At 52.0% G+C, this 24,695-nt stretch overlaps 1 protein-coding gene across 6 annotated transcripts in view; it reads left to right on the top strand.

Moving 5' to 3' along the window:
* The window catches only part of SNTG2 (syntrophin gamma 2), a 177,030-nt gene that overhangs the window by 28,410 nt on the left and 123,925 nt on the right, over nt 1–24,695 (top strand). For 2 of the 6 annotated variants that reach the window (XM_045055050.1, XM_045055051.1), the window contains exon 1: nt 21,002–21,021. Coding sequence is in view for 3 of the 6 variants with exons in the window: in XM_003984546.6 (XP_003984595.3) it covers nt 20,758–21,021 (264 nt within the window). In the remaining 3 variants the exon portion in view is untranslated. Of the gene's footprint in view, nt 1–15,512; nt 21,022–24,695 lie in introns of those variants that run through there. The other 4 variants (XM_023252165.2, XR_006596119.1, XM_003984546.6 and 1 more) reach the window with 4 other exon arrangements.

The following is a 24,695-nucleotide window of genomic DNA, read 5'->3' as shown; positions in this document are numbered from 1 at the left end:
CCCTGCTCTCTGGAGAGGGACGTGAACGTGAACGGAGGCTCAGGGAGGAGAGGCAGGGGCGCATGAGGGACGGCAGGGCGCTGGGACAGGCGGTGGAGAAAGCAGGTGAGCCGCGGCAGTGGGGGCTGTGTGTGGCCACGAGGTCTGGCGCCCGGGAAGAGGTGAGAGGCGTGCGGGGCAGGGCGAGCCGGGACAGGATCCTGCTTGTGCTCTGGAATCGGGGCGCCTGTGGAGGAGATGGAAGAGGAGTCGGCTGACTGCAGGGCCCGGGGGTGGGGGTGGGGGTAGGGAGGGTGGGGCAGCGTGAGCACCCGGAACGGGGTGGGGGGGGATGGCGTGGGCACTGGGAACGGGGCGGGGGTGGTTGCGGGCACCGGGAACGGGGTGGGGGGCGGGGGTGCATTACAGGCACCAGGAACGGGGTGGGTGTTGTGGGCACCGGGAATGGGGGGGCATGGGCACTGGGAACGGGGGTGGGGGGGGCAGTGTGGGCACCAAGAACGGGGGTGGGGCGGTTATGGGCACCAGGAATGTGGGGGGGCGGTGGGGGTGCATTGCGGGCACCAGGAACGGGGGGGGTGTTGTGGGCACCGGGAATGGGGGGGGTGTGAGGACTGGGAACGGGGGGGGGGCCGTTGCGGGCACCGGGAATGGGGGGGGGCATTGCGGGCACCAGGAACGGGGGGGTGTTGTGGGCACCGGGAATGGGGGGCGTGGGGACTGGGAACGGGGTGGGGGGCGGCGTGGGCACCGGGAACAGGGTGGGGGGGGCACGGCGTGGGCACCGGGAATGGGGTAGGGCATTGCGGACACTGGGAACGGGGGTGGGGGTGCAGTGTGGGCATCGGGAATGGGGGTGGGGGCGTTGTGGGCACTGGGAACGGGGGGGGGTGTTGTGGGCACTGGGAATGGGGGGGCAGGGGTCATTGCGGGCACCAGGAATGGGGGTGGGGGGGTTGTGGGCACTTGGAACGGGGGGGGCGGTTGCGGGCACTGGGAACGGGGGTGGGTGTTGTGGGCACTGGGAATGGGGGGGCAGGGGGGGCATTGCGGGCACCAGGAATGGGGGTGGGGGGGTTGTGGGCACTTGGAACGGGGGGGGAGGTTGAGGGCACCAGGAGCGGGGGGTGGTGGCGGGGGTGCATTGTGGGCACCAGGAACGGGGGGGGATGTTGTGGGCACCGGGAATGGGGGGGGCGTTGTGCGCACCCGGAACGGGGGGGTGTTGACACCGGGAATGGGGGGGTGGTTGCGGGCACCGGGAACGGGGGGGGGTGTTGTGGGCACCGGGAATGGGGGGCGTGGGGACTGGGAACGGGGTGGGGGGCGGCGTGGGCACCGGGAACGGAGGGCCCACTCTGGAGCTGCTGGGAGGGAAGGGCCCCCAGGCTTTGGGAGATCTGTTTGCAGGCGCAGGTGCTGGCCGGGCTGTGGTGGTGATGGGGGGATGGGGGGCAGCGGGGAAACACTCAGAACAGCACGTGGCCTCTGTGGGCCTCGGCCGTGCACACGGGTGGCGGGCCATCCCCCGTGTGACTTCTGTGCACACTTGGAGACATGGCATCTGGCCTGCACACAAACTTTCAAAAAATGTTCAGGACGAAACTTAGAAGCATTACGTAAAGGGTCAGTACAACAGACTTTTGGAGCAGATCACAAAACAGACTGTAACGAGTCAGATTGAAGATTTGCCTGCGTTACAGTGAAGACATGTACATGTATGTGGACGTGGTTTTGTCCCCCCCACCCCCCGCCCCAAAGACAGCATAACTCAGATTAACTGACAGAGCATAGGCTGCAAAAGCACGTTTTCCATTTGTATACCGAGGATTGATTTCCATATTGTGTAAATAATTCAAAATTAACGAAGAACTACCAAAACGCCCCCGTGGTGTGAACAGGAAATCCCACACATGGAAATCTCTAAGAGCAGCAAACATAGATGAGGCTCGGGCGGCTCACCAGTGATCAGGGAAATGGAAGTTGCCGTTCAGGACAAAGGACTTCACAGCTACGAGGTCGAAGAATAAAAAACATGTTAATCCCAAGTGATGCCTCCTTCGTGGATTGTGAGAAACTCACATGCGACTTTGTAAGTCTCCACAACCGCCGTGAGGAGCGGTCCGGCCCGAGAGTTTAAGACCCTCCTGCTGCTTTTACCGTGATGGTGGCGTGCAGGGGTGAGTGGGGAGGAGGCAGTCCAGAGCTGTTACGAAGCGTACCCCACTTGTGAACCGAAGGGGGTGTTGTGGGAAGAGGCACGGGTTGTCAAGTTATAGAAGGTGTCGGAGGCATGGTCCCCGGGGGACTGACAGGCCGGGAGGGCTGGGGTGAGGCGCCCGCCACACTCGGGAGCTTGCATAGCGGCCCGGGGAAGGGAGTGGAGGGGAGGGACCGCTGACTGAAAGCCTGGCTTGGCGGCAGGTGGTCCAGACCGCCCCAGCTTTACCTCCGTTCACGGGGTGTCTGCTCACGGCCGTGCTGCAGATTTCAGATGAGTGACGGCACCAGGGGGCATGCGGCTGTCACCGGCACTGAGACCCGGGGAGCCACTGATGGCTGTTGCTGGCAGCGATTCCGGCGTGCCCCTGTCCACAAATGAACGCCAGCTGCGTCTCCCCTCCGTTAACTGAGGGGAACGAGTCAGGCCTTCCCACGTGCGCACATGCAAGCGTGCCCCCGGGCTCCGTTTCCCACAAGGGTAGTGGCGTGGAGAGGGTGGGCCCCCCACCCTCCACCCCCCCTCCTTGGGTGCTCCAGACAAACAACTGACGGGGTGCAATAGGTGTGTGCGTACAGGCAGAGAAAGGGGTTTATTGTGAGGAAGGGCTCATGCGGTTATGGCGGCTGGGGAGTTCCTCCACCTCTGCCCCAGGCCAGCGGCAGACCCAGGGGAGCCCGTGGTCTCCGAGTCAGAAGGCCTGAGGACCAGGAGGCCCAGTGATGTGGTTCAAGTCTAAAGGCAGAAAGAACTGATGTTTCAGTTTGAAGACCGTCTGGCGGGGAATTCTCTCGTTTTAGAGAGCATCCACTTTTTTGTTCTAGCAGGCCTTCCTTCAGCTGATGAGGTGAGGCCCACCCACATCACGGAGAGCAGTGTGCTTTTCTCACAGTCCGCTGATTTAAATGTCGTTCTCATTCAAAAATGCTTTCACGGAAACATCCCAAATAACGTTTGACCGAATATCTGGGCGCCGTGGCCCAGTCAAGTTGATGCACAAAATTAACCCCCACGGGGGGTGAATGAAGTACGTAAGTTGGTCTCTGGGAACAGAGATGCGATCCAAGTTCACTGGGATCTACACTCTCACGGGAGGGTACGGTGTCCCAGCGCGCCTAGGAGGTCAGCGAAGGCTCCCTGCAGGTGGGGACACGAGAGCTGAGACAGAATCGGAAAGGTGAGGAGGGAAGGCTCTCTCAAGGAGACGGAACCGTGTGTGCACGAGCTCGGCAGCACGTGGAGGAACTGGTGGTGGTTGAGTGTGTGGGTTTGTACAGCGGCCACGAGGTGACCTGTGACCGGGGGCCAGAGATGCAGCTTTTGTAGGGGCTGCTAAGAAATTCAGACTCTGCTCAGTGCAGGGCAACTGTTTATGCAACGTGGGATGATTGATTGTTTTTTAAAAATTTTTTTTAACGTTTATTTATTAGAGAGAGAGAGAGAGATACAGAGCATTAGCAGGGGAGGGGCAGGGAGAGGGGGAGACACAGAATCAGAAGCAGCTCCAGGCTCCGAGCCGTCAGCACAGAGCCTGATGCGGGGCTCGAACTCACAAACTGCGAGATCACGACCTGAGCTGAAGTCGGACGCCCAGCCGACTGAGCCACCCAGGCGCCCCTATTGGTTGTTGTAATGTCTGTTAAGTGCATTTTTCAAGTACCTGGTTTGGTCATGTGACAGACAGTGTTTTAGCTACTCCAGCACTGGAGCCCGAGAGGTGGATTAAATCTTCCCAGAGCAATTCAGGTGAGAGGGGCTGCTTTGAATTAGGAAGGTGGCCGTGAGATGCAGAGAGCGGGAGGGTGGGGAGCCAGGGAGAGACGTGTGGTGAGGGGGCCGCTGGTGACGCCCCGCTGTCTCACGGGGGCCTGATCGGTGATGGCAGGGCCAGCGTCTGAGGCACAGTCAGCAACCGGTAGAGATCTGAGCTTTGGGGCTGGCTGTCCCAGGTGCTGGTGTCTGTGCCTCTCCTCTGCCCCTGGAGCCTCATCGCCAGATGGTGACTGAGAGGAAACTGAAGCCAGCAGACGGTAGCAGAACCTCAGATCACGTCTCGGGGGGCGAGCTGCCAGCGTGGCTCATCTTTACGAGAAGAGTGCTCTCCACAAAGTTCATCCCCCCTCCGTCCACGTGGGGTCTGAGTGTGCTGAGTTTGTGTAATGATTACTGTGGGTTTCCTCCAAAGTTGTGTCAGTGAATATCTTCTAAAACATGGAAGATTTGGAAAACTACCCCAGTAGATTATCTTATATACCCATCACCCAGATTCCATAACAATGTTTTTTGGGCTTTTTTGTTTGTTTTTGCTTATTTTTTTTAGAGAGAGCGCAAGAAGGGGAGGAGGGCAGCAGGAGAGAGAGAGAGAGAGGGAGGGAGGGAGTGAGGGAGGTAGGGAGGGGGAGAGAGAGAGACCTCAGCAGGCTCCACACCTAGCACAGAGCCCGACACGGGGCTGGGTCCCACGACCTTGGGATCATGACCTGGGCTGAAATCAGCAATCGGACACTCAACCGACTGAGCCGCCCCCGCGCCCCGTGACTGATGTTTTACATTCTCCTCGTCTATGTGCATGTGCATTGCAGGTCAGGATTTCAGCCCCAGACATGTCAGCCTGTCCCTCACGTCAGTCTGTTACCATGATCTGAGTTTCTCACTTGGTCAAGGGAGTAACTCAGATCTCTCTCTCTCTCTCTTACTAATGGTAAGCAGCTGGCACCATAAATATGCTGTTTAGCAGCAGTTTTTAGCCCGATGGCGTTAGCACTCGGTGGTGACCCTTCTGAGTCCGTCAACCTAGAAGTCTGGCCAAGTGGCGACTCGCTGATGCATTTCTTAGTGGCCTTGTGTGAAGACAGCCTTCCCTCATCCGCTGAGACGTGCTGCGGTGCTCTCAGAAACACAAGGTCAGTGCCTCCCAGTGTCCAGCGCCCTGGGCCTTCCGCGCTGGAGCCGGGGCCCCGTCAGAACGGCTTTGCCTGCTGCCTTTCAGAGTCTTTCTCCTTACTTGGCCGAGCGGCATTATATTCCCAGGCCGCGTATTTACCCAGTGTGAGCCATCGGTTATGGTCACCCCGGCCTTGGGTGTGAGACGCCATGTGCCCGGAGCGGGCCGCCTGCCTGTCTCCTTGGTGTTTGTCCCGTCTTCGCGGCCTGTTCTGACGTTAAATGATCACCCTGTAGTCACCCTGTAACCGCTGCTGAACCCAGTAATGTGGTCTCCTGCCTCGCAAGCAGTGGGGGCCGCTCTTTTTGTTGAGTTTAATTGAATATTTAGAAACCAAAGCTTCCAGGACTGTTCGCTGGACAGAGCAAGAAAAAGTATTTTTAAATTGTCGAGACTTTCAAATTTCACAGTATAAGATTTTCACCTAGATTTGATTTTTCTTTTCTTACTTCTTCAATGAAAATCTCGGCTCCTACTAATCTTACCACCCTTGCTTGTTTACTAGTCCTGTGTGTACATTGAACACTCTCCAAGTGGTAATATCAAACTCTCAGCACCAGAATGATTGACTGAAGGTTTATTGATTACTCCTCTTTAGGACGTCGTCTAGGACATCGTCAGTGAGGAATGAACACACCCGTGCCATGTGCACAGTCCTTTTGAAATGGTTATTTTCTGTTTGTGGGCATGTTATCAATTTAACATACAATTAGCTTGAATATTTACATTAGTTTCTAATTTTGGGGTTTTCATATTTTTCTTTTGACTTAATTCAGTTTTTGAACATGTAAAAACTTACAATGTGTGCAATTAAACGCAGATAAAAAGAACTCAGAGAATCCTTGCTTTGCCCCTATTATCTACCTGGGTCCTGACGCTTCCTGCCTCCTGTGGTCACTTCGGTTACCTTCTCATTTATATTTAGATTTTTATTTGGGGGGGAAAAAGCTAAACGTATATTTTTTCTCTTCTGTGCTTCTCTCTCATAATATGTTCTTCTTTTTTAAAAAAAATTTTTTTTTTCAACGTTTATTTATTTTTGGGACAGAGAGAGACAGAGCATGAACGGGCGAGGGGCAGAGAGAGAGGGAGACACAGAATCGGAAACAGGCTCCAGGCTCTGAGCCATCAGCCCAGAGCCTGACGTGGGGCTCGAACTCACGGACCGCGAGATCGTGACCTGGCTGAAGTCGGACGCTTAACCGACTGCGCCACCCAGGCGCCCCTAGCAGTTTAAATTTAAAAAGCTACAGTTTTCCAGTGGGAACCTGAAATTATTTCTCCAACTTAATTGTGCAAATTATTTTCCCTTTATAGTAGTATTGCTGTGATACTCTTATTTAACTATATGTTGACCAAATAGGGCTCTGATTATGAACGTCCTTATGCAAAGTACCAACTGAGGAGTCTGATGGCCAATTCACTTCAGCTCACTTAGATACCAGGGATCAACTACTATGTGAGGCCCGTGTGTGGGAGCGTGGACCACAGAGGTGGTGGGAGTCAGTCTGCTTTCCAGGGCGTCTCTAAAATGACGTCCCCAAGGAAGCTGTCATTTTGTTCTTTGACTGTGTTCTCTCACATGTGAAAAGTCTGCTGTAGGCCACCAAATCAACGTACATATTTCAGAATTGATTATTATATTTAGTGTACAATTAAGAAATAGGATATTTCATTATAGTATTACCTCCAGAAGATTGATTAAACAACTGTTTATTAACATAACCTTATAACCATTAAGGATACTCAAGTGGAGTGAAGTGATTGCAGGACTTTCCGTTAGAACTTTGATTTGCTTTAGGTAGCAATTTGTCCAACTTAAAAGTATCCAAAAGCTTCTCTTCCAAACTCTACTAAATCACTGGCTTTAATACTAAATGATAATAAATTAAACAAAGACCATTTCTGTAATTCAAAATTATGATTTGCTGACACACAGTCATACTTAACTAGTAAATTTCTTTGATTTCTGACCATAGGATTTTTTTCATTGTGTATTGTCTGCATAGGAGTTTTATTTATATCACACAAAACAACCTTTCAGGGTGTTGGGAGTGGTTGGGACAGTCATTTCTAGAACATGGGGAGTTCGGGCACATCCGTGTGCCTTTCTTCTGCATTTATATAATGATGATTTTAGCCTAGGGAATTGGGAACCACAGTGGAATGATTTTGGCATGGATGCTGCATTTGCACTGAGGTCTTGAATCATCCTTTGCAGAATAAAACCTGTGTTCATTTCTTGTTTTACATCTTATTGCCGTCCATATTTTTTGTTAGAGTTCTCTAGTAAGAAACATGATTTTATATGAAGGAAAAGTCCAAGGCTGAGTGTTGTAGTTAATACACTGGGGTATTGGGTTTTATTTTGAAAAGTGAATGAACAGGATGACATACCCGTGATAGACACCGAAATGGGGATACTGAGCTATTTGAAAACTTCATGGAGAGTTAAGGGAGAAATTGACCTGCATTTCTCAAGTTCAGTGCCAGGAGAGGTGGGATGAATGTAGGCTTGAAGATTAGCTGAATTGTTTCATATAAATTTACCCAAAGATATTAAGAAAACTGTATAGAAATTCACTGTCAAGTGCTTGCTTCTAAATACAGAAAAGGCTCTTAAATATAACATTGTCTTTAAAAGAAAGACGGCTGTTTTTCATGATGTCGTGTTAACTTACATTATCTGCCTTTCAAATCAGGAATTGTGATGACTTTAATTCGGGAAGTGTTATTGCTTTACTTAAAGTGAGGAACACACATTTGATTTTCTTTCTCGGTTCTGATGTTTCACGTGAACGGAATGAGTGCCAGAGCAACCAGTCAGTTCGGTGGGGATGTCAGAGAAACACCGTGGAGCCGGACCAAGTAGGTAGTTGGTGGTGTTTTTCCAGCAGCAGTTCTGGTGTCGGACGAATCCCAGGTACCCACTGACTCGGGGAAATACACACGTCACCAAGCCCTCAGACAGGGACGATGGGGACTTACCTCCGCGATGGTCTGATTTAATCATGATGGCTCGTTCTTCCAGAAGTGGGGGTCAAACTAAGCTACCGGCGACCTGCCCGAAGGGCAGAAGCGTGTGTGCCCGCAGGCTGTGGGCTCTGGAGGGAAGGCTTCAGAGGAACAGGCTGTCCTCGGCCTGGGAAGCCGTCACGGGCCTGTGCACGTGACACACTCGAGCATGTTTGTAAACACGTGATGCGTGCCTGTGTGACAGGCCATATTCCCGGTGTGCGAGGACCACGTAAGGCTTCCGCACGCCACCGTCCGAGGAAGAGAATGGCGCAGCTCCACCTGGGAGGACCTCTTCGGCTGGCTGGGTCTCTGGGGTTAGAGGTGAGAGCGCCGTCTTGGCGGTGGAGATACGTCTGTAGACCTTGAGGGAAGGAACATGACGAGTTAAGATTTACTTCAGGAAGAGAAGAGACCGGAGAAGGAGGAGGAGCGGAGGGGCCAGATCTGGGATCCCGGATGCAGCCGGCGGTCAGGAGCGCGTGGGGCCACAGGTGAGTCATCGGCAGGTTCAAGCTCACGAGCACCTGGGAGGGCACTGAAGAAAGAGGATTCCGTACCCTGTGGTTGTGGGTTGAAGTGAATCCTTTTTGACTTCATCTTGAGGCTGCTCTCAGTAACAACTCAAGTAGGCTTTGTTTAGTGGTGGCCCCTGGACTTTGTTCAGCTGGGAATTGGGCTGGATCCACAGGATTTATCCTGGTGGAAGTGGAGGGGAGTGAGTTACAGCCTCAGAGCCTGGCCTGGATGGTGACTTTCCTCGTGTGGAAAGTAACCCCCGGTGGGAGTGGATGGTTAAGGTCCTGGGTGTTTTCCTCCTCCGACGCAGCGGGAGGTTAGTGTCCATAAAATTGGGTTGAACCGTTCAGGCACGCTGTATTGGAGTCTGGGTGTTGGGAAACCTGTTTTTAAAACAACTCTCTGTGCTCAGAATGTGCAAATAGATGGTGTTGAGTCTTTGTTTTGAATGGCAGAGATAAAAAGGCTTTAATCTTTCTGTCAAATGCAGCGTCTTATTAAAAGATGAGGACGTAACCTAATTCACGAGGTAGGTGGTAGATTGCCGTGTTGAGTGTTGACAGCAGAAGTCTGAGTGTTCCTGCACTGGCTTGCCTCACTTCTCTGCCCTCCTGGCCCCCTTGGAGCAGAGGGTCAGTCTGGAAGAACAGGTTGACTGGCTGTGGCCCCAGTGACGACCCCATCTGCCAGGACCGCCACCCTGTGGGTATTCCGTCAGCTTTAGGTAGACCGCGTTGTCGGATGAGTGCGTTCGGCCCTTAGCAGTTTGCAAGAGAGCTAGTCCTCGCTCACATCTGTGTGTGGAAGTGTGGCTGTGCTGGGCTCCGTGGCCTCTTGCCCTGTGACCACAGGGGAGAAAACGCACTCGAAAGTCTAGGCTGGTAGTATGAGGGAACTTACTAGAATAGCTGGAGATGTGGGCAAAGCAGTATACGTGTCACACCCGCAAAACCTATTTCAGTAGAGGCCCCTGTGTGGGCTCTGTCTTGGCGACCGCGTCTGCCCTTGTCAGGAAAGCGAAGGCGTGGGCGTGCGTGGGCCAGGCCACATCTGATCTGTGGGCCAGTTTGATGATCCCAGATTTACTTAGAAAGTAGAGTCGAAGAGAACATCTATTTGGAAAATTCCAAGTGAAGTGACGATCAGTGTGAAGCAAACTGAAAGATTCTTTATTAAGTAAATATGTGACTGGGGTGCCTGGGTGGCTCAGTAGGTTAAGTGTCCGACTTCGGCTCAGGTCACGATCTCGCGGTCCGTGAGTTCGAGCCCCGCGTCGGGCTCTGGGCTGACGGCTCAGAGCCTGGAGCCTGTTTCGAATTCTGTGTCTCCATCTCTCTCTGCCCCTCCCCCACTCAGGCTCTGTCCCTCTCTGTCAAAAATAAACCAACATTAAAAATAAATAAATAAATAAATAAATAAATAAATAAATAAATAAATAAATACGTGACTTGACCGAATAAGGTTACACCAGGAAGTGATACGGGAGAGTAAATTTGTATTTTCTCTACAAATGAATCCGTGGTCTCAGTAGAACACCAATCAAGACGCCTAGAGTATTTTTAAATAAAATAAATGGATTCTGAAGTTTAGCTGCAAAAACGAGTAGGTGGGAGTGAAGGGAAAACCAGAACAGGGAAAGGACGCTGACCTCCCTCCTCCAAGTGTCAGTGTACCGTCAGCGCCGTGGTCGTCGGAACGGCACGGCGTGGGCGCGAGACCAGTGACGCGGATCCACGCGGCGCAGCCGGTCCGAACGGAGTCCAGCGCTGACAGCAAGGCTGTGGGAGTGTGAAGTAGACGGCATTGATGTAATCTGTTAGTTATTTTGAAAAAATATTCATGACCCGCTACATGCATTCCAAATGGATTAAATAATTAGTATGAAGACTCAGACTATAAAACACCCCCCCTCATCTCACCCAGTGTCAGACTGCACGTCTGTCGCATCATTGACGGGAATCTCGTGGAGTCTGTTTAATAAACTGGGAGGAGATCACAGGGGGTCGACTCGGGTTTTCACTTCGGGGCAGGAGGGACCTACTGGTACTGGGACGGGGTCCGGGCAGGACAGTGGTCGTCCCGGCTCCGAGTAACCATGGGGACTTGTGGTGCCTGGAGACTGAGAGCTGACCACGAGGCGGGCCGCAGGTCAGGTGCGGGCAGGGCTGCGCTGGGCGGGCGCCCTGGGAGGGCCGCGTGCCGTGGGGTTTTCCCGGAACTCCGAGGACGGGTCTGCCTGTGACACCATGGGCAGCATCGTTCATTCACGTGAGACCCTGGGACAGACTGACTCCGTTGGAGAGATTCGAACGTTTGGGTCCCACGAGAGCATCGATTTGCTGGACTCGGTCACAAACCCAGAAGTTCTGCTTCCAAGTCAGCACGACAAATAGATGTGTCACTTGACTTCCTTTTGCTGCATATTTACAGAATTTAGGATACATCCTTTAAAACCAGCCCAAAAGCAATACATCATTTGAATATGAATTGTTAATCAATGTCTGGAAAAGCAAACAGCTATCAGTCATTACTGGACAGTTAATTTTTGAAAGTCCTTTGCAGTGTTCAGCACCAGATGCGGACACACGGCTTTTAATTGGAAACCGCTCTAGCGTTGTTTTATGGAATTTCAGGGTTATTAATCAGACTCTCTGGTGGTGTTACTCTCCAAGCACTAAACCTGGATTCCGAATAAAATGCAGGGCAGGAAACTACTCCTCCTCCTCCTCCCGATTTCAGGTGCCCTCGGTGTCCTCGGTGTTGGTTCCGCACCGGCTGTGTGATGCGCGGACAAGTCACTAGGGGTCACGGGGTCACAGCACACGGACGTCCCCTCTGGAAGCAGGTTTAGCAAATCGTAGATGGGTGTTTGCCAACATCCAAAAGTACAAATAAATGAAACTTCCAGGAAAATGAGTGAGAGAAACTCTGTGTTTCTGAGAGAATGGTCGTTGTTGGCCCTTCGTGTGTCCTCTCACTTCCTCCCCCTGGAGTCCTGGCCCCTGAGTGCCACCCCCCCCCCCAACACCCATCTGTCAGGACGGCCTGCCGACTCTGCCTTTGGGGGCATCTGGATTCCACCCACATCTCCCCATCCTTACTCACCCGGGGAATGCAGCAGCCTTCTCTGCCTTGACCTTTTTATCCTTGACCCCCTTCTGCCCTGACCTCTCCTTCCCTTGACCTCCTTCTCTTGACCCTCCTTCTGCCCTTGACTTTTTATCCTTGACCCCCCTCTGCCCTGACCTCCTCCTTCCCTTGACTCTCCCTCTGCTCTTGACCTTTTATCGTGGACCCCCTTCTGCCCTTGACTTTTATCCTTGACCCTCTTCTGCCCTTGACCTTCCTTCTCCCCTTGACCTTTGGTTAATTTTGTTCATTGTGAATTGTTGTACCGGGTGATATTTGCCAATATTGTCCGGCCTTTTTGGACGTGTGGATTTTCAGATGTTCTTAGTTGGCCATTCCAGAAACGTTTCTTTGGGACTGAGTCCTGTTATACTTTATCTGTGGACCTGCATGGAGCGTCTCTGGTCATGTGCTCCAGGGCAGGGTTGCTGGGGTGGGATTCGTCCACGCGCCTTTACTGCGTAACTCAGGAGCCCGTGGCAGGGGTGCGCTCCAGTCTGGGCGCCCTGCATGTACAAGAGTGTCTCTAGTTTCTTCATATCCTCACCTAAACTTCTGGTTTTATTGTTTTCACCTATCTGTTGGGTATATTAAGCAAATTCATGAAAGTTTTGAAGTAATATCTTTATTTTCATTCAGTTCATAGCCTACTGTGTTCTTTTCTCTGTCAGTTGGTGTTGTGTCCTGATGTCTGTCCGTAAGTTGGTGTTATGATCAGAGACTACATTCTGACTGACCGTGATGCTCTGTGGTTGCTTTGGGGCTGTGCTCCATGGGGGACTCTGAAGTGAGTTTTGTTTGGTTTTATTTTTTAAAGTAAACTCTACACCCAGTGTGGGACTCGAACTCATGGCCCCGAGATCGAGTCACACGCTCCACTGACTGAGCCGGCCAGGAGCTCCTAAAACGAGAACTTTTTATTATTATTATTATTATTATTATTATTATTATTATTTATTATTATTACTATTATTTTAATGCTTTATTTATTTTTAAGACAGAGAGAGACAGAGTATGAGTGGGGTTGGGGCAGAGAGAGAGGGAGACACAGAATCCAAAGCAGGCTCCAGGCTCTGAGCTGTCAGCACGAACTCGGGGCTCGAACTCACGGGGGCGAACTCACAGGGCTCGAACTCACAAACCGTGAGATTGTGACCTGAGCCGAAGTTGGATGCTCAACTGACTGAGCCACCCAGGTGCCCCTAAAACAAGAACTTTTTAAATTCATGGCTGTTTCTTTCAGATTCATAATCATGTTTCCCATCTTCTGTACCTTTGCCTATTTTCCTTTTATTCTAACGGCAGATGGGCAGACAGGTGTGCCCAAATCTCCAGCTGCCGCTTTAATTTTGTTTATCTGCAATATTTGGTTATTGGTGTTTTTTTTATCTTAAATATTTGCCGCGTATGTGTGTGGTCTTGGTTGTTGTATCTTCTTGATTTATTGTTCCTTTTATCAGTGTTTTGTTATGTTTTTATTGTTGCTGGAAAATCTGGGTTTTTTTTTTCATAAATTGGTTTAAATTGGATTGATCCCCTTTGAGTTCAGATTTCCCTAGCTTATACATCCGTGTCCTTTTCAACTTTTTTTGTATATTTTTGTGTGTCTTCAGGTTATTTCTTGTCTTTATTTTATTGGCTGCAGATTTCACGTGAAGAGCTTTTAAACTTGAAACAACTGGGGCGCCTGGGTGGCGCAGTCGGTTAAGTGTCCGACTTCAGCCAGGTCACGATCTCACGGTCCGCGAGTTCGAGCCCCACGTCAGGCTCTGGGCTGATGGCTCAGAGCCTGGAGCCTGTTTCCGATTCTGTGTCTCCCTCTCTCTCTGCCCCTCCCCCATTCATGCTCTGTCTCTCTCTGTCCCAAAAATAAATAAACGTTGAAAAAAAAAATTAAAAAAAAAAATCTATCTCTAAACTTGAAACAACTGTTTACCTTCTGTGTGTGGGAGATCTGTTTTTTTGCAAGATAAACAATTGCACTGTCTGACAATAATGATAATTTTTTCTTCTCCTTTTCCAGTCATTAAACACCATATTTCTATTTACTGCCTTACTAATTTAGCTCTGTTTTTTCAGAACGTTAGATGGTAGTGATGATAATTGAAGTGTTTTATAATAACTTTCTGATATCTGTTAACAAGATCATAAGATGTTTCCTTCTGGTTTACTTAGGTGATTTGTTATTACGATCATTAGGATATTATTTTGTGGACATGTAACTATTTCTGTGTAGTTGCAATATTATTCTTTTGTTCTGTTCTTGAATTCTATTATCAGAGTGCCGAAGACGGTCCATTTTTAATCCAAAGTGAGACTTTGTTCTTCATTTATTTTTGTTCTTTTTCTTTGTCAGGTTTTTTAATTTTTCTGTCGGATGTGGTGGGAGTAATTCCCTCTTTACTATACTTGGGAATACTTCACATAACATAGGATTTCTTTCCTTGAAAGTTTCAAAGGATGTGCTCATAACCATCTGAGCTTTGGGTCATTTATAAAGATGGTGTTGACAAAATTGTGAGTCTGTTCGTTGTCTCCAAGTCTGCTTGAGTTTTGACGATTTAATTTTTACCGAAAATTGTCACCTGTGGTGCAGATGCAGGCCGCTGCCCGCTGTGGCTCCAACTTGGCATTGTTTCTCCATCGGGTTATTTCATTGTCTTCTCTACTTTGGCTTATAGACGCTATTGTCTCCTCAAGTGGCGCTGCAGACATCGAACTGAAAATTTAATAAACTGTCTCTTGTTTCCTACAGTAATTTTATTTGGCGTAACTTTCCTCTGATTTTTCCAGCTGATCCCTATATTGTTAGCAACTGTATATTCTTAAAATACACACTGACTCAGCCCTGCTCTTCCCACCAAGTTTCCCACTTCTCAGCGGTAGGCAAACACGGACGGTGGTTCGCTTTGATGCGCTGCAGACCAGCGAACCAGTACAGGAAAGGCTGTTGTGAGTCCCAGGCACCCCTGTGTGGGTGCGGCTGTCTGGTGTCACCCGGCTGCCTGCCAGGTAAGCCTGCCGTTCCCGGTCCGTGGGCACGGGCGAGCGAGAACTGGCCAGGTCGGAGCGGCTGGTGGCCGGGTGGGCACAGCTTTCTCTCGCCACCCTGGTCATGCTGCCATCCGCCCTTGGGTTCTGCACAGCCCTGCGTGCTGCTCCTCGAGGCAGGGAGCCCACGTGCCTGGGGGCCACGACCTAGGGCGTCCTGAGCCAGAGCCGCCCGGCGGCACCCTGTCCACACGTGGGACCCTGGCGCGTTCCCGCAGGGCGCCTGCCACGCATCGTCTCATCCCTGACTCGTGGCACGTGGCTTCTGGTCGTGTCTGCCTCGGCCCACACTTCGTGTAAATACAGAATGTGCAAAAATAACCTGTATATACAGCTGCTGCCTTTAAGGGTCTCCCCTTCATTCCCAGACAGCATGACGATGGCTGCACAGAACCCACGTGATTTTTCGGCGTTGTCGTGTACAAGCTGTTTCACGTGGTTTATGGTGTGCGAGCGCCTCCATTCTCTCTTCTTCAGGTTTTTTGGTTTCTGTTTTTGGTTTTGAGAGCGAGAGGGAGCGAGAGCGAGAGCGAGAGAGCGAGCATGGGCGAGGAGCAGAGAGAGAGGGAGAGAGAGAACCCCAAAGAGGCTCTGAGCTGTCAGCCCAGAGCCCAGCTCAAGACTCCATCCCATGACCCGTGAGACCATGACCTGAGCCGAAATCAAGAGTCGGGAGCTTAACCAGCTGAGTCCCCAGGCGCCCCGTGCATTCTCTTAATCATTGGTAGGGTTATGTCACCAATAACTTATCTGTCAACTCAGTGGGTTGGAGCTGAGATCAAACTTGCCATCTTACTCAGAAAACCTGAAATACATTTTGTGTACAAGGGCTCGTTGAGATGTTCACAGACCGCAAGGCCTGCACTCAAAGCATACAGGTCGGTGGTTCACTTCTTGCGGAGCTGTGCCAGACATTTTTATCCCCCGGAAGGAAACGCCGTGTCCCGACTGGTCCTTGCACACGCCCCCGGCCCCTACCCCTGCATCCGCTAGTCTGTGCCCTGTGGATCTTCCCTGGGCCTTCTGTGGACACGGGGTCGTGGTGTTATCCGTGGCTGATTGCTCTCTCTCGCGAAGCAGTCAGGGTTCGGCCACGGCGCTCCGTGTGCCGGAACTCCATTTCTGTCGTTAATGTGATTCCACCTTTGGGATAGGACACGTGTATGTAGCCGCACATCACCTGGTGGGCATTTGGGTTGTTTTTGCCTGTTCTGAGGGACACTGCTGTGGACACTTGGGGACACGTTTTTGTGCGGATACGTGTTTGACTCTCTGGGTCTGTATGTGGGAGTGGATTTGGCGGCTGGTGTGGGCACTCCGTGTTTAATCACCGGGAGGAAGCACCAGGCTCTTCCAAAGGCGCGTAGGGGTCCTCATGTGCTGAGCCTCACCAACACCGGTCCTTTCCACGTTCTGATGACAGCCAGCCTGGGGGTGTGCAGTGGCGTGAAACCTGTACTTTAAACCTATTTCTTGTCAAAAATGACACAGTTTGAGCATGAAAAGCCTAATGGAGAAAATAAAACATACCCATTACAGCACAGACAAAAAGCTACTCAGCATTTCAGGGTTTTTAGCCAAGGTGAAGGTTCTTCAGCAGACATACCAGTTCCCCTAAATTATAAGAAGACAAAAACCCTAATTGTATGGCTTCCTTCTGTGCTTTGGGGTTGATTGTTGACCAAGACAAGTGAGTCCCCACAGTTCCAGCTATGTCCTCCTGGTGGATGGATTTGAGTTTTCCGGACACTTCTCTGTGACTAGGAGGACTGTCGCTCCCGCTCCTTCGGTCCATTCTCCGCTCCGCAGACATCAGTTATGTGCTGGTGAGCTCTCGTGTGGTTTTCGTCCCCTGCCTGCCTGCACACGTCTGTGGGATTCGGTGGACTCCCTCACTGCTTCACTTGACTTTAACACATTTCGTCATGGACTTTATTCTAATTACGCTCATGTCGCTTTCCTCCTCAACACGCATCCCCTTCCGAGCCGGGCTGGCTGGCTCTCTCCTGTCGTCCAGATTATGGCCATCCGCTTTCTCTCTGAAACCCCACAGCAACAGCAGCGTATCTTGACGGTATTGAATCTGCATTGTTTTTGGCCTACGATCCTCAGGTCTGTCGTTCTAAATAGAGCATCATTAAATTATTACCCTTCAGGAATGTGCATGCACATTTAGAGAAACATGTGTCTTCCCGCAAGTGTGAGGAGTTCTGCATCGGTGGTCAGAATCTTTCCTCGTTTTGCTGCATTTCACAGGGTCCTGAAATACTGTGTCCTGCCTCTGATCTGCAGCTGGTCCCATTTCTTTTTTCCCTTGAACGGGAAGCTTCTTGTCTGTATGTGCTGCTGGTGGTTCTGAGGGCAGCGAGTGGAACACAACACGACAATCTGCTAACCCTCCCCCCGTGGGGCTTCACCGTCGGTTTGGAGAATACATAATGATACATAGTGACGTCAGTGCCCTTGCCGATGCCTTCCCCTCATGAGGTGTTCCTAGTCACAGACGTACTTAAACAGAACAGAAGCACGCACGTTTTATAATTAACCTGAAGAAAGACTTCTTTGAGTCATACTTGGCCAGTTTACCGAACGTGTGTAGGGTTTATAAATGTTAATGAAAAAGCGATACCGTAAAGGCCCATCCCTGCATGAAGACTGCGTGACTTTATTGCAAGCTGAGCACACACGCACGCCAAGATGTGCAAGAAGGGCGTTAAAATCGCCTGAGCGTCTCCCGTGCAAGTGGGAAGCCATTGCCCTGTCTTCCCATCTGCTTCCTGCAACTCGCCTGGCCCGTCGGTGAGACTGACCTGTGTTCTCACTGAAATCCTGCCCTAAATCAGCAGGCGCTGGTCACGATGAAGAAAAGTAAGGTCCATCACCAAGGCCAGAAGGTGGTTTATCGATCCCTCCGCGTCAGGATGCTTCGCTGGGAGGTCTGCGTTCCTCCGGCATCTGGCCCACCAGGTAGCGGGGGGCAGGCCATCGGCCCCGCAGTCAGGCCGTTGGGTAGGACGCCTCTCGGAGGGCTGTGGACAAGGGAGGAATTGGGGGTTAGGCATTGGCCAGGTGGGTATGAGGGGACAGGCAGGGTGTCCGCATAGAGGCCCTTGGGCGACTGTGGGTGGAGAGTGGGAGAACGTCGACGAGCCAGCAGGGAGCAGAGGAGAAGCCAAGGGCCTGTGGCAGGTGGAGGGGAGGGGACCTCCAGGAAGGCGCTGATGCCTTCCCAGCTCTCCGTCCACGTGTCTGGGGGAAGGAGGGAGGGGCCGCCATGTACAGTCACATCCAGTCACACTGTCGCAGGAGCGATGCAGACAGATCAGGGCTCCCTTACGTGGACGTCACATCTGCCGCTTAGGAGGGAACCAGAGAAGTTGCCCCGTGTGAGATCGCACTGCCCAGCCTCTGACGCACGGTGACCCTGTGAGCTTTGGTGATGGCTCTCCCCCCTGACGTTTTTGGCTTAAATGTACGAAGTGAAGTCCCATAAAAGAACACACTTCTGGGAAATGTGAAAGAAGAAGGAACAGTGGTTGGGTGAGAGATTTTAGCAGCATTTTTAGAACCTTCATACCAGGAGAACAAGCTGTGGAATTTATAGTGTGGGGGAATCCCCTGCACTTCGAGAGGTTTGAGCTCAGTACTGCTGAGAGTGGGCATCTTGCCTCCACGGAAGGGAGGACGGGGCTGTTGTAATTAGCGGAGTTAACACAGGAGCGGCCCAGGCACGTGGGAAGCGGCTTCGTCCGACGTCCACAGGCCCCTGACGGTTTCACAGACGTGGTCACTCTCGGGCAGCACCTTCCCAAGAGTAAGTGAAGGAACAATAAGTTAGGTCCAGCAAGAACATTCCGGCAAGAGAGGGTTCAGAGCGGGTCCTGCTAAATCAGGTGGCGCTTTGCCGTGTTTGAGTCATCTCGTGTGCGTGTCATCTCCGCGCTCCCGTGTTGGTCTGAGAGTGGACAGTGTCATTCTCCATCAGAGTGAATAAAGTTGTCGTCATTATTAACACACGCAGCGGCCACGAAGACCTAGTCTTGCGTAGAAGTGCAATAACGCACCCAAAGTCACATGACCGACAGCAGGTCACACAGGTGTCTTTCTACAGGGACGTGTTTAAGTTACACACGTTGCTCGAGCCCCTGCTGCTCTGGCCGCAGAGTGAGAGCAGACGGTCCTGATGCCACGTGGCACCCACAGCTGGCCAGGGGATGCTCCTGGCTGTGGGCACGTCTCTAGTGAAGGGTTCTGGGGATGGTCGGGGTTGTCCTGCTCACCCGCAAAGGCTTGGCGACTCTGGTGCCTGCTTCTCAGCCACCTGCTGAGGCCAGGAGAGGAAGAGAACCACGGCTGGGTTCCCGGGTTCCCGGGTTCCGGAGCGTGGGTGTGGGGGCCAGCCCTGTGTAGACACCTCCATGCAGCGCTCGGCCTGGCGGCCACGTGTGACGGAGCCACGTGGGCTCCGGCCGCGGCAGCTGGCAGACAGGGTGCGTGTAGGCCGAGCGCGTCCAGACGCCCGACGGGTTTGCAGATGCCCCTACGGCTATTTGTGTACTTTCTAAATCAAGCAGAGTTTTAAACGGGCCGTCTGTGGATTCGGCGTCAATGCGCAGCTGTTTGTGTGGACGGCAGCCTTGCGCGAGTGCGTCGGCGTGGTCGTGGGTGAGCGCGGCTGTGCCGGGAGTACCGGTGGGCCGTACTGTCGCGCAGTCTAGCCCGGCAGGACGCGGCTTCCTTCGCGCCGGTGTCACCTGGGGTGGGGGGAGCGCAGGTTCTGTTTGGGTGGGAGGGTCTGTGGGCCAAGCGTCTGCGTTTCCAGGGAGCGTTCCGGACGCCGTCCCCCTTGCTCTGAGCCCTTCCTCCCCTGCCTCTCCCGTTAATAGAAGCATCTGGCAAGCTTCTAGAACCCTGAGGCTCAGGCCGCACCCCACACAGATTCAGGCGTGGTCTCAGGGGAGACCGGTGCGGGCACTGGTGCTCTGTGGGCGCCCGGTCGTTCCCGGGCAGCCACGTTTAGTGGCCTTGAGCTGCCCCGGCATCACTGCGTCATCCTTCACACCTCGCTGGGCCTCCCTCTCGCGGGCCCATCCACGTGGCCCTGGCCTGAGAGTGCAGCGCCTGCCACCTCGCCAGTCATCCTCCTGCCTCCCCCGCCCTCCTTCCTGGCGTGCGGGGTGACCGCCTAGGGCTGTGCGGGAAGCGCCCTGCACGCGGCCCCTGCCTCTCGACAGGACGGAAATGCCAGCCTGCTCCGCACCTGAGACCCGACCGCCGGGGCCCGGCTGGGGGCACCCGGTCGACCACGATTTTCACGCACCAGGAGGCCCCCTCTCATTTATCCAGAGACGTCTTTCCGACTTACCCCTTCTCCTCTGCGGACAAGGCCTGGCAGGCCATCTTTTTTACTTAAATTCCCTCCTGACCGCTGCTTCCGTTTTCTGACTGCTTTGTCTGGTGTCAGAAGGAAGCCCCCCCCCTCGTCCCCAGGCTCCCACGGAAGCAGAGGCCACCCTGGAGGAGCCTGGCGCACAGGCCCCGCCTGGTGCTTCCGATGAAGTCGGTGTCCATTTAATGATTATTTTCAACATTTCCTACAACAACATATCTTCATCCAAGTATTATCTGAATCTTTCTAAAGTTATGGTTTTCACTTAAATAGCTTTGGTTAAAATAGAAAAGCCTTTCTAAAGGCAGAAACAATGGCTTTAAATAAAATACTAATAATACTTCAATATTTTGAAGAAAATCCTGGCCAATTTTCTTTTAAAAACATATTTACTTAAATCCTGTAAAAACTGTTCAGCAACGGTTATTCAAAACTTAGACTTCCCGTGTGTTAGGCCAGTCACCGGAGCCCTGGTCAGATGGGAGGCAGATGTGCTGCCCTGTGTGGTCAGTGCCGGTGTGTCCCATGGGCTGGTGGACGAGGGGCCGTGGTCCTGTTGTGGCGCCCACGTCCCTGCGCTCATGCCCTTGGCCTGTTTCCGCTCTGCCCCCTCAGACCAGAACCGGCCTCGCCCTGCTGCACCACGAAGGGTCTGGAAGCCCCTGCGACGTCCGCCTGAAGCTGACGAGAGAGGTCCTCACGATTCAGAAACAGGACGTGGTCTGTGTCCGCGGGAGCAGCCACGGCGCACATGTAAGTGCCCTGCGCCGCCACCGGGCGTCGTGTGGACGCGCTGGGAAGGCCTAACTGGGTGAGGCCGCTTTCCTATTTCCTTCGGGCTGTTTGCTGAGGAAGAGTCCCTCCCCCATTAACTGTCCCCAGACATCAGGTTCCAGGTGGAACCCTTTACTGTCTCCCTGACTTCTGCCATTTCTTTGCTGATGGGTTTCCCTTAAGGACCTTTATGTGAAAATGGCCCCACGCACCACGGGATGGAACGTGACACAACCTCATTGGAAATGGAAGGACATAGTGTGAGAGGTCATCTGCTGGCGGAAACCTCAGCCGGGAGGTCTCTGTCTAGAACCATGTGCAGCGGCCATTTTCTGGTGCCTGGTGTCAGGTCTGTCCCTGGCATTTGGGGACATAAACAGGCGCTCCTGCCACTTTTGGCTTCAGTCTTTTACAAATGAACTTTTCTTAAGGCAAGAAACGTACTGATTAGAGGCAATAAAATGTCGAATAAAGATGAGGAAGAATAATTTTGGCTGCTTTTGTTTCAGTTTAACTCAAACAGGGCTACCCTATGTGGTATATTTAATATACAGTATGCTGTACATGATGTATTTTAATATGCGCTATACTGTGCGTGATACATTTAATACACAGCATACTGTATATGGTATATTTAATACACAGTATGCTGTAAATGATATTTTAATATATAGCATACTGTATGCAATATGTTTAACATACAGTATACTGTACATGATATATTTAATATATAGTATGCTTCACACGATATATTTAATATGTAGTATACTGCACACGATATATTTAATATACAGTATACTGTGTTAAGTGTGCTATATTAAAACTGTAGCCAATTTCCTGTTTTCCTTCTGGTGGGCTCATAATTGGAAATATATAAATCTATGCATATACAATCTACATCTCACTGCTCTGTCCTTTGAATGCACCCACCCAGGAGCTACAAAAACAGAGAGAAACTCAAGGAATCATGTAGCTGAAAATAAGTTTTTTCTGTGCATTTGATAATACCCCAGGTCATTTCTTTTCCCCAGTCCAGGGAGGGCTGTTGGGAGAGCGCGGGCTCTTGCGTTCACAATTGCCTGGGTCCTCATGACCTTTGATTGGAAGTGAAGTAAACTGGCCACTTCTCTCGAATCGGCGTTTTCTGGGAGATACAGATGCTGCCAGTGTGATGTCTTCCCTGGGAGAGCCCGACGTGTCCCCACACGGAAGCGATGCTGGGCTCCTGTGTGAGTCATAAATACACGTGGCCCTGAGAACGGAAGTGCTTGTGGCTTCCGCTGGAAGTGTCCCTCTGTGCCCCACCTTTCTCAGGTCACTGCCCCTGTTCTGGATGCTCCCTGCCATCCAGGACAGGTGAGGCGACTGTGATGGGGGTGGAGGACAGTTCCTTCCGCTGTTCCTCCCTTGAATCGAGGGTCAGGTTGGAGGTTGGGGTCCATCTTCCTGCAGCCCAGGCACTAACCCCTCATTCAACCTACTGTCCCCTTCTGTCCCCTACCTGTTCTGAGTACTTGGTGGCATGGGACTGGGGAGCAGAGGGTTAGCAAAGAGTTTGGAACTGTTTAAAAAATTATCCTTCTTCAGAGTGACTTTATAATCTGTAGAGAATCCCTGACAACTTATAATAAAAACATTCAGTGTCTCTGTGCTCAGTTGTCCAGGAAAAATAAATTACATTCTTTATTCATAATGTCAGATTCTTGGCCTAAGGTTAAGTCCTTGATGAAAGTGATCAGTTCCTTCCTAGGATAAATGAGTGTGTGTTCGGACCTGTCAGTTTATGTTTATAATTTCCAGTGATTCACGAGGGCTGTGAACGGCCACAGGACGGACCTTAACTCGCCCGCTCTGGAGAGTGGGTGGGGGGCACACGGGGCTTGGGTCTGTGACCACTGTGTCTGCCGGCCCCACTTCCGGTGTTCTCTGCGGGTTCCCTGCTTCTCCTCCTACAAGATCGTGGACGTTCTGGTGAAGAAACACGTGTCCCTGTGCTGGATGGTTTGGGGGGCGGTTCCGGGGGAAACAGCAACCTGAGATCAGACTCCTGTATCCCAGCCACAGAGCAGGTTGGGTGCAGCCCCATTAGTTTGCGGAAGGGCTGAAGCACTGCATTCTTCAGCTGGTCATAAAAATAACAGCTATCTTGCCTGAGAATACGTCATGTGTCTGGAGAGCGAGAAGACTATTTTTAACAAAGGTCACAGCTGATTTTGGAATGGGATCCAGAACACCTCTGGGGAGCTCTCACCGCGCCTGTGGAACTGGACGTTTCCAAGGAGGCCGCACCTGGCCGAGGACGATTATTCCCTTGAAGCTTATTCCGAAGGGCAGGAGTGGAAGGTCTAGTCGGTCCACGGTGGGTCAACAGAAGAAACAAGTCGGGGTTTTACACGTCGCCGAACCCCGAGCCTCTGTGGCCAGGACGTGACACTTATGTGTCAGATTCAGTGCGACACCTATTTACTGGGCACACAGTATAGATACTAAATTCCAGCAGAAGCTAGCTTATCAGTAGGACCACAAGACTTAAAACTACCATTAAACGTCATTGCTGTCGTGGGTGACTCCGCCCCAGGGGCCGGGACCGCCCTAAGCACGCCCTGAGCATGTCAGGTACCTGACATCACGTACCTGCCCTGGGTGACTCCGCCCCGGGGGCCGGGACCGCCCTGAGCACCTGACGTCAGGGTCCTTCTGCAGCCGCACGTGCAGCAGGCCCACGGAGTTCTTGTCCTCGACGTCCGTTTTCTTCCCAGGAAATGGTGCTGGTGACCATTGCCGCCTTTCGCGCTCTGACCTTGGGGCGAAGTGTGCGTGCCGCGTGCTTGGTGATCCAGCTGCGCGGTGGCGGGAACTGGCTCCCCTGACCCCGCAGGCGGACTCCATCCACGTGGGGTCCCCACCTCCGGCCGCACTTTCTGGATTGCGCGTGTCCGAGACACGGCAACGGGTGGACGTGGCCCTGCCGAAGCAATCGCCGCAATGTCAGTTCACGATGGGTGTTATTTTTATCACAAAAGATGGAGGACTGGACTGCATTGACTCTCCCATAAAACCAGAGGATTTTTTAAATCTGCCGGTTCATCACCGGAGTTTAAAACCAGAAAATTCTTATTCCATTCATATTTCTTCCGGTTGAGATCAACATGGCGTTTTGCATATTTCAAATCCTGGGATTTTCCCATTATCTCCTAAAGAGAGGGAGTGCTTGTAGCGTGAGAGACCTAGCTTTTTCTAGCATTTCAGGGTTTTGTGTACATCGTTTTATTTTACAGTCATCCCTGTACACGTGACACGTTGCATTTCTCTAATTGTAAGTTTATGCTTGTGGCTTAAATTAACGTGGTTGGGAAGGTCCGCATGAAGAGAACATTTTAATAAATTTATATCGTATTTGCTATCTTGAGTCCCGGCGAATTTGCGGCTGGCACGTACTTCAGTGGATTCTGTGTCCTCGTGTTACTATTTGGGACGCTAAGATTCAGAGCGACCGAGCTAAGCTCCTGGAGTCAGTCACGGGGTCGGGGCAGTGTCTCAGCTGCTCCTCTGTGAGGGTGTGACCCGGGGACACTCTCGGACACACGGATCCCCGGTTCTGGGGGGTGCTGCCAAGCTGGCGTGAGGGGAGGCTCCCGGCCCCTGGGGCTGGC

Source organism: Felis catus, chromosome A3 (assembly GCF_018350175.1).
Source record: "Felis catus isolate Fca126 chromosome A3, F.catus_Fca126_mat1.0, whole genome shotgun sequence".
Classification (NCBI taxonomy): Eukaryota; Metazoa; Chordata; class Mammalia; order Carnivora; family Felidae; genus Felis; species Felis catus.
The sequence above is the reverse complement of the archived record's forward strand: the minus strand, read 5'-3'. Positions and strand labels throughout refer to the sequence as shown.